This window comes from Oreochromis aureus, linkage group 9, assembly GCF_013358895.1.
Source record: "Oreochromis aureus strain Israel breed Guangdong linkage group 9, ZZ_aureus, whole genome shotgun sequence".
Lineage (NCBI taxonomy): Eukaryota > Metazoa > Chordata > Actinopteri > Cichliformes > Cichlidae > Oreochromis > Oreochromis aureus.
Genome location: NC_052950.1, coordinates 23,183,053 through 23,196,161, shown reverse-complemented (window position 1 = coordinate 23,196,161; position 13,109 = coordinate 23,183,053). Strand labels below are relative to the sequence as shown.

General features: G+C 39.2%; 1 protein-coding gene across 1 annotated transcript; it reads right to left on the bottom strand.

Annotated features, from left to right (window-relative positions):
• Positions 1-458: 458 nt before the first annotated feature.
• pxdc1b (PX domain containing 1b) lies at positions 459-12,403 on the bottom strand. Its single transcript, XM_031751697.2, has 5 exons — positions 11,846-12,403; positions 4,113-4,204; positions 3,902-4,019; positions 3,695-3,806; positions 459-3,182 (listed from the first exon to the last, which is right to left on the bottom strand). Exons 1-5 carry the CDS (start codon positions 12,099-12,101, stop codon positions 3,059-3,061), a joined length of 702 nt encoding a protein of 233 aa, XP_031607557.1. The 5' UTR covers positions 12,102-12,403; the 3' UTR covers positions 459-3,058.
• Positions 12,404-13,109: the final 706 nt, after the last annotated feature.

The following is a 13,109-nucleotide window of genomic DNA, read 5'->3' as shown; positions in this document are numbered from 1 at the left end:
GATTTATACACATTCTTTTTTTTTTTCTTTTCTTTAACACAATATTTTAACCATGATCTTTAAAAAGACAGAGAAGAAAGGCTTTTGCAGTACAGGGAGTGTTGCATCTCAATATTTTACTCAGAATAAGAGAAATTTTCACCATAATTTGAACATACCCAAAACATATGCCAGTGATTGGCGTCCAAATTTGTGCACTGCCTCCAAGATGGCTCCAGCGACTTGGAATATTTGCTTCTGATATTCATATTTACAAATCACGATTTTCCAAGCAAATATTCTCCACTTCTTTGAGTTTGTGGATGAGTATTGTGCACTTATCACTGAATGCCTCTGAATCTCATATCTAACACTACTGATTGCAGCTGCCTTGCTTCTCAAGTTACCCACAGTCTACGTCTGCCGTTCTATGACCCTAAGGTCCAATCACTTCGTACACAAAAGACATCACAGGACCATTTGTTTTATTGAAAACATATTTATTTGTTTGTTTTGAGAAGGTTTTTAGAATAATAATTTGTATCTAATATTGAATATCTTTAAGGTTATCAAACATGTTTGCACATAGACTTCATCTTGGAAGTTTATAATTATGATTCATATTTACAAACCAAAGGTTCATCTCACATATGATGCACACAAGTAAATATACAATACATTACAAGGCATAGAATGGTTAGCTTCACAGAGTGTGGCTGAAATTTACAAAATAAATAAGAATATTTTGTGTAACTTTATTTTCCTATTGTCTTCACTTGTCTCTCTTCAAACCTCTGGCTGGCACACCAGGCATGTAGCTTTGTTTCAGTTTCACTGGCACTGGAGTACCAGCGTTGTGTTGTGTTTTTCCTCATTGCATTGAATGCGTTGAGTACCATTTCAGAACTTCATATTCAAAGTAAACTGAATGCCATAAGCTTGCAAAAGAGTTGTAAAGAAGGCAGAGGTCTTGCTGGATTTTTGATTATTAAATATGAACTCCTATGCTCATTCATCAACATCAGACAATTTCTTGTAGAACAAAATCTTGGTCCAGAAATTTTAGAGGGAAATTCCAGTTTTCTTGCACCTTAGACAGAAATGCTTATGTACAAAATCAGCACGTCATTCTTGGTCAAAAAGCAAGAAGAGAAAGCATGAAATACTTTTGTACCCTGTGAAAGAGCTGTACTTTCTCACGGGGTGAATAGCAATCATGACTGTGTTACTAAACACATTCATGTGGAGGATCGCCATGCTGACGGCTCATGTGCCAAGTTTGTGGAGGGCTGAATGCCTTTGTATTTGGAAGGGCAGGAACCTGGACACAAGCTGTTAAGTTACATTGTAAGGCCACGGTGACTCCTGCGGTGACAAAACTGCTGAAGCAAAGACAGCTAACACAACACAAATATACATTTTTAGTATTTGGGTCACATTCAAAGCATCTGCAATGCACCGCTGAGTTCTCAGTTTCAGAAGTAAAAGTGCCCTCCTTATAATACAAACATACAAAGGCGTGAATTTTAACCAATTGTTTGCCTTTCTACACAACTTTTCATCTAGAAACTTGTAGTACAGCAAAGTTGTTTGTCTTCTTTACATAAAGAGAGGACTTGTTCCGCCATCACAGGCCAAGCTGTAGACTCCCACACTCTGCTGTCTGACTGAACCCACTCATGTCATCTTACAAAAGTGACCTCAATGGAGCCTTTAAACAAAGCTTTCTTTGCCCCATTTTATCGCTCATCAGAAAACAACAACAGCAGTGACACGATTCAGTTTTCCACAGGCTACACTCACTCTTGACACCAAATTATTCCTTTATGGACAAAAAATGAGCATTATTATGAAGCTACATGTCTAACATCACAATTCATAATTCAGACAAAACATAATACAAAAAAATTCTCATCAACATCAAACGGCAACATTCATTTGAACACAAAGCAACAACATAATAACCAAACTTTGCATTTTGTTTATATTATTTCAACTGACAGCAGTCCAAGGCCCAACTGAAACATGAAAATGAATCCCCTGCTGATGTTTATGCTGCTGGAGGATAAGATGACATAATTCTTGCTCAATTCACCATCAAAATCAAAACCTCTGTGGTTCAGTCCTTGGACAGATACAAAATTGAAAACCCTGCCTCCCAGTTTGTGGACTTGTGTTTATTTGACTGGTCAAACAGGATTGAAAGAGCACTGCGCACACTTTAGTGCCTTTAATTTAGCAATTGTAACAATTTGTCACAAGTAAAATCTCCAAGACTAGCTAAATTCCACAATTGTCTACCATCAGAGCCCATGTTTTCTAGTTTCATTCAGCTTTCAGCGTACTCTCATACCAAAGATCCTGCTGCACGACACAGCAACAAAATCAGAGTTTTCCTGTGAGTCTTAAGCTTTTACAAAAACCAGAACAACTTGCTTAATGCTGGTTGAAACTGCACCACACACAAAAATCCTATAAAAATCTCCTTAACTGTTTTTAGGTTTTTTTCCCAAGTAGCATCACTTCAGGAATCAGAGAACACGATAAACCTTAAAGATCCATCTCTTAGGTCCATGAGAGAATAAAAGAAAAACAAATCTCAATGAGAAGAAATCATGAATGCTTCCATAAATTACTTTTGCTTACTAATTTCAGCTGTTGCGTAGTCGCCACTACAATCACGCTCCAACCCACAGATTTTAGTCCTTCTAAGTGGCCAAACAGCACGTTAAAAGTGTCACTGAGGACTGGGGATCTATACCGTGTGGCTGCCTCAGGTACATCACCTGAAAGCCTTTTGAAGTGAAAAAAAAAGTAAGGCTCTGGATGAGGCACATCGGTGACGTCACATAAAGTGGATGAAAACAAAGGCGTGCTGCTGTAGCGCTCCTCTAATACTACTGTGCATACTGTACACCCAGCCAACTCCAAAATGACCAATGCTTATTTAAAAAGTTCTTAAAGTCGCTGGAATAAACAGCAGCTACATGGTGTGCAGCATTGCATAGTTGAGTTCCACTGAGGACTACATATTACAGCGTGACAAGCCATCATCGACAAGCATCTGGTAGATCAATGCTCATTCCAGGATGTCTGTTTCAAATGGGACCAGATGGTAGTAGGAGAGGTTGGTGACATATGCTTCTGTTTCTTCATCACACACATCTGTTTCCAATGGCAAAAACTCTGTTCCATCTTCATACCTGGCAATAAAACGAAAGACATACTGGGTTAACCCAGGCCTGTGTAGCTTACTCCAGGAATCAAAGGTGTGATGTAAGTGTCAACATCAAAACACTGACTAAAAATTTAGAGCTGTGCTGCCATTTATGAGTGATTTACATTGTTTTTGTGTTTCTGTGAAGTACCGAGAGGAATGTGTTCCTCTTTTGCTTTCTACACACACCCAAGGAAGGAAGAGCTGCACAGACACACTTCCTGTGCTGTGTGAACCGGGTGGAGGGTCCTGGGGTAGGTTCACATTCTAGGACCTCTTTACTCACCAAAGCATTTATTGTATACACTCAAAGGCAAGCATGGAAATCCTCACATTTGTGAGAAAGCAAGTAGGTAGTTTCTTACTCTGAAGTGGCCTTCAATCCTACAACTGTGTTAAACTCACTCTGGCCCTTAATGTGATTTTAAACATAGTTTTCTTGCTCAGTAACATGTGCAAAGGCAGATATAATAATGACTGAGCGATCTTAATACTCACGTATGTTCTACAGAGTCGGTCGATGAAGGTCTCTCTTTTTCTTCGGGGATACTGTGATCGAACACGATGGTTTCTGTGTTGGCCAGACAGAATCCATTGGACCGCATGATTTCTGCAAAATGCAGAGAGGAATATTAAATCATCCTTAAAGAAATCATGAAAAATAATTGAAATGTAGTTATATTCACATTAAATAAGTATATGTACCTGATATCTTGATTGGACTGTCAAAGCATGGCTGGATTCTGTGGACTTTGTCGTTCCTTAACACCTGATCCAGGGGCGACCGCTCAAAGAAAGTCAGCATCACCTCTGATCTGGAATACTAAAGAAAGAGGTTTTTGAATACAGAGCTTATATTCTCATGCAAGAAGCTTTTACAGGTCTAATATGCCATGCCATCAGATGAAATACCAACCTTGCATGGCATGTTGATTGCATTCTTCAGTAGCCTTTCCACTTCGTTTAACTTCTCCTCAATGTCGGTCGCTTCTTTGATTTTCACCAGCCCTGAAAGAAACAAAAAGAACTCTAAATGATTGCGGTACGCTGGATTTGGCTGCTGATTTGAATTCCTGTCAGTGAAATAAAACTCTGTTAACTTGATTCCTTCAATTTAAAACCATCCACTGGATCTCCATGAAGTGTTTTACATCTGTTCATGTCACGGGCCGCCGAGGCAGACCGTGTGTGGGTTAGTGTTGAGGACCCAGGAGCAGACAGAGGCGAGGGGATGAAACTTGAAAGCCCCAAAATGGACCTTTATTTTGCTAGTTGCAGGCGATAACATGAAAACTAGGAGAACTAAGTACAACAGAGTTAACTGAGAAAACACTGAGTCAAATAAGACCTAGAGCTGCAACTTAAACTGTGAGAATAAACTATGATCAGACATGGGATGAGGAAAAAAAAAGACAACACGACGCCGAACACAGGAAGACTGAGGACTTAAATACACACATGAGGTGATCAGGAGAAGTGGAGACACATGAGGACACAGCTGACTCGAATGAAACCTAACTACAACACAGGGGAGAGTAACGCTGGACACACTAACATGAGACACGGCCCTTCAAAGTAAAACAGGAAACATGACAGGCATAGACTAGACACTGAACTAAACCTAAGAACTAACTCTTAATCAGAATAACAATGAAATTTAAGATTATAATATTCAAAACAGGACAACTACAGAATCAGAAAACAAACCATAATACAGAAAAAAACACCAAAATACAAGAAACTGAAAATAGTGGGTCAAAATGATGCAGAACCATGACAGTTCAAGAGCCCTGGATGATAAATAGTGTTGCTTTTAGCCTTTGAGCTTCCTTTGGGGTCAAACATTTTCCTTAAAATCATTGCATTATTATGACCTATTCAATGTTACTCACTTCACCTGTCAGTCTTTTTAATGTTGTAACAAGTGTATCATAACAACTCTAGGACAGAGTGAAATTTGATGCAGCGGTGCCTTTAGAATAGATGCTTTTGGTGAGCCCTTATCATTTAGCACCAAGAGGTTAAAATTTAAAAACTACTTCAGTTTATATTAATACAAACACTGGTATTCACTGACTTTGTGTTTAGACCTCGTTAGATATATATGATAATGTAAAATGACATTGAGAATTATACAAGCTATGAATAAGCAGTTTGGTATTATCATCAACTCTTAAATATAGAGACTGATGTACAAAGAAACTTTCCCTCCATGAAAAGGCCAAGTGTAACTATTTCTGCACCTAGAAAATGAAAGAGGGCAATCTCTATGACCTTTACAGCCATCACTGTGTTAGCTTTCTGTAGGTCAAAACACAAAAGCCAGACAGATTTTAATTCATCCCTACTCTTGAAAAAGACTGCCTCAAATGCAAGAGTCCTTTTTATTTCGGTAACCTTTTTCCTCACAATGCCCCATGATATTTACCTCACGTAGGAGGAGAGAAAAACAGACCACATACCATTGTCCTTAGAGCAAGAGCACGGTGCACACTAACACTGTAAAACTGCCACCGCAATTGCTGGCATTTGTATAACAGCAGTAATAACAGAGGAAAGTAATAATAGGTGGTGGAGTGGCTGCAGAACAATGTCTGTGATAGCACGCTAATCCTGCATAAAACTAGGAATGCAATTTAAGAGGCAGTGGGAACGTAAAATCAGCACATTTGGTAATAGAAGGCTACCGCCGCTATGAGTGAGCAAGTCAGCAGAGCATCATTTACAGCCAGCCTGCTGACAAAGGGATGTGGTGAGGAGAATAATGATGAAGACTGCAGCCACAGGGATGTGGCTCTGTCTGAACTGACTGGGACAGATGAAATGTAGTCACACAGTGGTTACATGGAAGCACTGAGTAAGAGGACCTCTATACACACTCACAGCCTCATCCATGTATAATGGCCCACATTGATGACATCATATCCTGGGGGATGTTAAGAGTGATTTGGCAGTTGAATCATGACTAGGTGCCCAATCTGAAGCTTGTGTTGTGCCTTCCTTCTGTTTAACTTGCAAAGTCATTTCAATATCTGTTTGCCTCTTTCTGTTAGTGTAAAGAAGTTTAATTACACATTTATTCTCTGAAATATCTCAATATAAGAAAGTGAAGAACAATTTCAACCCTAGAACGTTTTTGTTCATTCACAGAAAGTTTTTTTCAATATCAACAGAAATTTCTGTTGTAGATAGACGCATCTGACATTTGATTTTTTCTCATTTAATTACATTGGTATAATCTATGCCCTCCTTCACATTTTAGTTCACTAATTTTCTTCATAGTTTTCTTCAACGATCTTTTTTTTTCTTGATGGAAACAAGACGATACCTAAATAAGTACTAATGCACAAGGAAAAAGCAATGATGAAGTTTATCTACACTTTTGTCAAATAAAAAGAAGAAAAAAATGTTCAAGAGAGACAAGATCCAACCAGAACTAATTAAGATGTGTAGAAAGGCGGGACGAGTTTGGAAGTGATTCAATCAGAAGTAAACTCCTTATGCAGTTGGGTTAGACATGCACAATTTGATCTGGCCCCAGGAAACAGGGTGGGAACGGGGGTTCAGCTAACTCCCATGCTCCCTGTTTCTCATGAAAACGTGACAAAATGTCAACATGAAAAGTAGACAAATGGACATATTACAAATTTAGATGACTAAATTAGGGCGAAAACTAATTTAGATTTTAGTCAAAAGTCTAAATCAAAATTTGTTGTCAAATGAACACTGTTGTCTTTCACAGGCTGATTCTGGTCCCTGGGCTTTATGTTTGACACCCGTGTTTTAGGCACTTTAAGATGTTTTAGTACTAAAGCTAGTGATAGGTTTGTGTCAATATTCAGTGTGTAAACATGCAAAAATTAGATAAATGTGTTACAGATTGGTCCACTGGACCAGAAAAATACAGGAGATGTGTCAGTAAATAAAAGCAGCTTTAAGGAGAGTAAGTAAAAATTGTTTAAATAAAATATGTAGCTGAAGTCAGAAAATAACCTGGATAAAACAAGACAAGCCTCACAATGTTGGAAATGAGTCCGTAAGTTCATTAGATTGTGTTACAGTTGTTCATATTAATTCAAAGCCTTGGGAGGTTTCAAGAGCGAGTCAGCAGTCAGCAGTTAACATCTTAAACAGAAACAAAGCCTAGATGACAACGTCACTGCGGAGACTTCAAACCACACCATGTCTTGTTCGTTGTTATCCTCGGGGACAGATTTCAAAGTTTGTGTCCACTGATGTAGTGCAGTAATGTTATAAATTCAATGAAAAGAAGTACACTTTATTGCATGCATGCACGCAGTCCATTGAGGAATGAATTAGGAAGAATAAATCATGGGCATTTAATCTTGGAGATTTGGAGCAATCAAGCTCACAAATTGCTGTTCTTTTCTTCAGAGTCTGATCTTGGCTGTGTCTTTGCACATAAATATTTTCAAAGTGGGAAGTAGAGAACATCTTGGGTAGGGGTGACAACGATGCGACGTTTTTCACTGCATAATCTGGAAGACTGCGTATAACACCAAGACTCAAACGTGTGTGATGTGTGTGCGTGTCTCTGCCAGTTGTGCAAGTTGTAACCACTGTTAATCTGGTGCGTGTAGCTTGATTATGTGTCTAATTATAGAGTGGAAATTTCAGCACGTAACTGCTGCCATCAGATGGCTTCATGCGGTGTTAATCAGTCATAAGGCGCGATGTCGTGTAAGCATTTTATTGTAGATGACAAATACTGATTAATGTTTATTTTAATCACACAAAAAAACTTTAGGATGAGAAAAAACATTAATTAAAGAAAGTTTGGGGATTTTTCGGGAGAGGATTTCGTGCCACACTTCCACTAATTAGCTTTGGAAATCACTCTAACACATCAATCTTCACACCAATATTAGCGTGCTTCACTAGATCACTGACATGTGTCTCATGAGTGTAACCCAGGATGTCTAATTTTCTGTGTTGGCTAGATTTTCATGGTTGTAAACTGATTTTTCTGCTTGGACTTTCTGGTTGCAGTGGTCCATGCACTATAAATAATTAAACAACACTGCCATTGGTGGTATAGAGCAAATTCTCTTACAGTGAAACTATTTTCACTTTACCCTACAGTGACCTCAAAGCCAGCCATTTTGGCTCTTTTTAGTTGTCTCTTAGTAGCTTTCACTTTTGATTACTGTACTTCTATTTTTAAGAAGAACATGTGACTGTATTTATTTACCTGGGGCTGCTAGGTAGTAAAATGTGATCAGTAATCAGTATCACTAATTTTAGTCATCATAAAGGTAGCTTATTATAGAATGCCATGGTGACAAGAAGCTCTGTAATATTACAAAAAATAGAAGCATGTGTATAACAGGAACTCAGCCGTCCCCACGTCTTCCTCATGCACATTATCTAGTCATCCTATGTTGTAAGAGCCACATTTCACAGTTATCTTCTGCAGGGATCTGATAAGCTGCAGTCAGCAGCACAGTACTTAATCATTCAACCACTAACATGCTACAGTTTGTCAACACATTATTCCTGGATGCTTCAGTCATCAAGCCCCAGGCATGGTCAGAAAGAGAATGTTACTTTTATTAGCAAGAAGTTGCACCAAGTTGTTGCTGCAGGCCATTTTAATCTTTACACGTGCACACTGTAAAATCTCTATTTGCAGCAGCTACGTGCATGCTGCCATTTGTTTTGGTTCAGCTTGATTCAGCTGTCGTTAAGCTGGAAGTTAAAGGAAGACTTTGGTATTTCGAGGAATTTAGTTTCTTGAGTTATGCTTGCTGTTGATAGTCTTGCACCTCCACAAAGCTCACCCGCCCCTCCGAGATCATTGATAAATGCAGCAATGTTGTTTTGTATTGATTTTTCTTGATTAGATTAAACAACTATGTTAAATAGCGACCTTTACAGATGACATAAGATGCTAGGTTAGGTGAATTCTCCTGTTTGTAGCCATTCTGCGCATATTAATGATCAAATTGCCTATTTTCTTCAGTCTCATCTCTCATCTAATGCAAATTTTGAACAGACAATGCATGCACATCCCATTTTAAATGTCTAATTGCATGAAAATGATGTGCACATATTCCGTTTTTTATTATACAGTGCATTATATGTAGTCTGCCAATTTAATAGCCTCTCCACATTCTGAGTGTCAGTGTCACCTTCACTGCCTACAACAGAGTAAAAGTTGAGGTTGTATTATATTGTTTAGCATTTATTTATTACTGTAAAAAGCAAAAAGCCTAAATAGAAAAACTGCTTCAGTAGGCAACAGAAGCTGACAGTTAGTACGAGTGATTTCGACGCTGTCTGTGTCTACATTCCTTGATCATATCTAGCTCACATGGAATGTGAGCAATCGCTCGCTGTCTGTATGCTCATGGGGTCACATGTAAGGTAAGTGTGATGAGGCCCTGGCAGACCAGCGGTACTAAATATGGGAAGTCCACTCCTCCGCAGTCGCCCTCTTTCTCATCATGACATAAGTCTGAAAAGCTCTGCACGCCTTCCTTGTTGCCTAGGCGCAGCACAGAAACAGGAAAACATGACCAGAGCCAGAAATTGTGGCAAAGTGGACTGAGAAAGGGCAGACCTATGTTTTTTTTTTCCCCTCAGGATCTTCAATCAATGCAGCAATTAGATGGGATGCAAAGGAAATATTAAAAAGGGATAGGAATTCAGGAAATCCTCAATTTTTTTTAACCCTGTGGCTCACAATCCGTCAATGAAATGCTCAGACCAGTTTCAAACACTAAAATGGTCTCCTTCAGCTTCATTTATCATTGAGCTATAATCAGCATATGAGAGTGACAGACGGAATAAAGAAGTGAAAAGTGAGTCATGAGATCAAAAACGTCTCGTCCCAAAATGCATTCCACACTGCACTGGCTGAGCCGAAGCAGCTAGCTGTCAACAACTCTGTCAGCTATTTTAGTGCCTGAGCAGGAAGCCAGCCTTTCCAGTCCCAGCTAAAGGGATGTCTCCAAAACACTGGTATAAGCTCAGCAAGTAGACACAAAAGCAAAGTGCCAAGGAGATTGTGGGGAGGGTCATCTCTCACAGAGGAGAGGCTGGGAGCTTTGCCAAATTTGCGACAGTTGTGGGGTATCCAAATCCTGAACGCTGGAGGTTCACACACAGTATACTAAAACACTGCCCTCTGCAAAGCACTGCCTTATAAATCATCTGATATCAGTAGCACAAAATCTTTCACATTCAGTTTTGATGTTTTAAGTTGTATTTACTCAAAATTAAGTGATGTAAACCAGGACCACTGTAATTTAAAAATAAAAAGAAACATGTTATTTCTGCAGTAATTTGTGGCTGGATGGCTCTCCTGCACTTCCATTTAAAAAAAATAGAAAGTGGAAAAGAGTGCGGGAAAACCAGTAAAAAAGACCCCTAGATTAAGCTAAACACAGGTGGTTGAAAGTGACTGTGAAAGGCAAATATTACAACATGGTCAAAGACAACCTACGCTTTGGTTGGATCCTCAGATACAGTCTCAAATTTGGAGACGTGTGATGGCAAAATAGTGTGTCAAATAACTGTGATGTTCATCTAAAACGCTACCATCTGGACTAACTGCTTATATCTCAACGAGTTTATATTTCAGCATCGATCTTCTGCAAAACTGTGTAGTTTTATCCCTCATAATAAAAATGTGCATAAGCAATAGAAATATTTTTGCCGTGGCCTTTGATCAAAGTTTTAAGCTACCAGAAAAGACTTGCTCCAGCAGCAAGCTTGTGATGTAAGATGTAAAGAACAGATTTCCACACTGAAAGTCTGTGTTGGTATTTAAGGATCCCCATAGGGAATCCAGCTCCCATAGAGTCATGGCAACAAATCTTACACATAGTGTGTCCAGTCTTTTAGGTCCTAAATATTGACATAGATTAGAAACATGCTGTCAGCACAGACTATGTGATAGTTCTATTGATGTGACATCCTAAAGTGCACAATGTTAATTATTAACCTCCTAGGCTCTGAAGCACGCAGCATTTCAAATTAGAACCAAGCCTTTGCTGATTAAGCTCAATATTTTTCTTCGTGTATTCCGCTTTGTTAATCACCAGCACTTTAATAAGCCCTATGGTGTCAATGGATCATTTGCGTTACACTGGATCTGACTGCAATGCACAAAAACGCACAAAGACAACAACTTCTGTACTATCTCTTGCAAAATGTAAACAGGAATATAATCTTCTGCTGGAGGATTTCCTTTAGGGAGTCCACCGCAAACTCCAAGACAAACTTTTCAATTAGTTAAAAAAGTGGTCAGTGCTAATTTAGTTCGAATTAGCTTCATATTGCTGAAAAATGCTCCAAAAGTCTGGTAAATAGTAGAAAACTGAGCTTCAATTATTTGACTAATTACATAGAAATGCCATCTGCATGTTTATTTGCCTGAAATGCCAAAATTAGTTTGTTTTCTTTGTTTCGGGACTTCAGAGTAAATATTTCTCTTCTGGAATTTGAAACTCGTGGTGCTAAAGAGGACAGGGTGGCCTTACTTCCTACACTTACAGTATAAATGCAATATGCTCCTGAACGGGAATATAATAATAGAAATGAGTTATTTGTGATACTGCTCTAGCATCACTTCCTGCCTTGTAGATTAGTAACTGTCACATGTTATCCTGCTATCACACCAACCTTCTATCAGTGGAGATTTGGACAGATCTCGTCTGTCCTCCGGAAAAGACTCCACCAGTCTCTTAAACAGTCGCCCGAGATCAGAGTAACTCCGATGCAAGTATAAAATGTTCCTGTCAGACCACTCGGTCCTGATCTCGAAAAACTCCTCTTCCTCTCCGCTCTGACTGATGATAAGTCTCCGGATCCCGTTAACCCAGCAGTCCCGGACGAACATGTTGACCAGGGACGTCCCTTCAAACACAGCCGATGCCATTCCTCTTAGCCGTCAGTCCAGCATGCTGCGGCGGGCCCGGTGAACAGCAGAATGAGGAGGTGTTCGCGATGACAATGTCAAATAAAGAAACAAATAAAAGAAGGCAAGGCAACTTTGGTAACTTTTCGACCAGCCCCTCTGTCTGAGCGGCACAGTCTGGGCGGCAGCTGAGTGTGAGCGAGAGGAGGATGATGGCTCAGCCCATCACAGGCGTAATCTCAAACGTGGCATGACTTAGAAAAAAAATAGACTTTAGAGCCAGAGATAACGCCCCTGCAAAACTGATTTGGTAATATTGATCCAGCTGCAGGTTTTTTTTTTTCGTCAATTATTGACAAAGCGTCCAAATATACACACACACATATATATATATATATATATATATATATATATATATATATATATATATATATATATATATATATATATATATATATAATCCTATACTAAATCCACACCTCTCAAAATAAGACACTGCTCCCTCCCTCTTTGCGCTTCCAGAGCATTTAACCTCACACTTGGATCAGCAGTTGCTTTTCTTTCAGCACAGTTTCCTCCCCTCTCCTTCCTCCTTTCTTCCTTCCTCCCTCCTTGACAACAGGCTATTATTATGCAGGGAATGCAAAGGGCTGTGAGGACAAAACTGTCCATCTCCTTCTGTATAATCCAGATCGACAGGTTCAGTCATTCATTTTCTTTTGCACACTGTCAACTAGTTATTAGTGACCCTGCATGTGAGGCCGCTGCTGTGTATTTCCATAAAAATCAGCACTCCTAATCTTGAAATGAGATGTTTGGGATGAGCCACAGGGAAAAAATACCCAGAAAGGAGTCCAAAAACAACTTTTGAATGGACTAAAGGTCCTGGTTCTTGGCAGTGAGAAACTTTTTGTGTGTTTTCTTGCAGTTGTTTGTGTGTCTTTGTGGTCTTTGCATCTCCATGGGGTCCTGTCGTGGCTTCGGGGAACTGGTTTGTATTTCTGTGGTCATTTTGCATCTGTCTGCAGA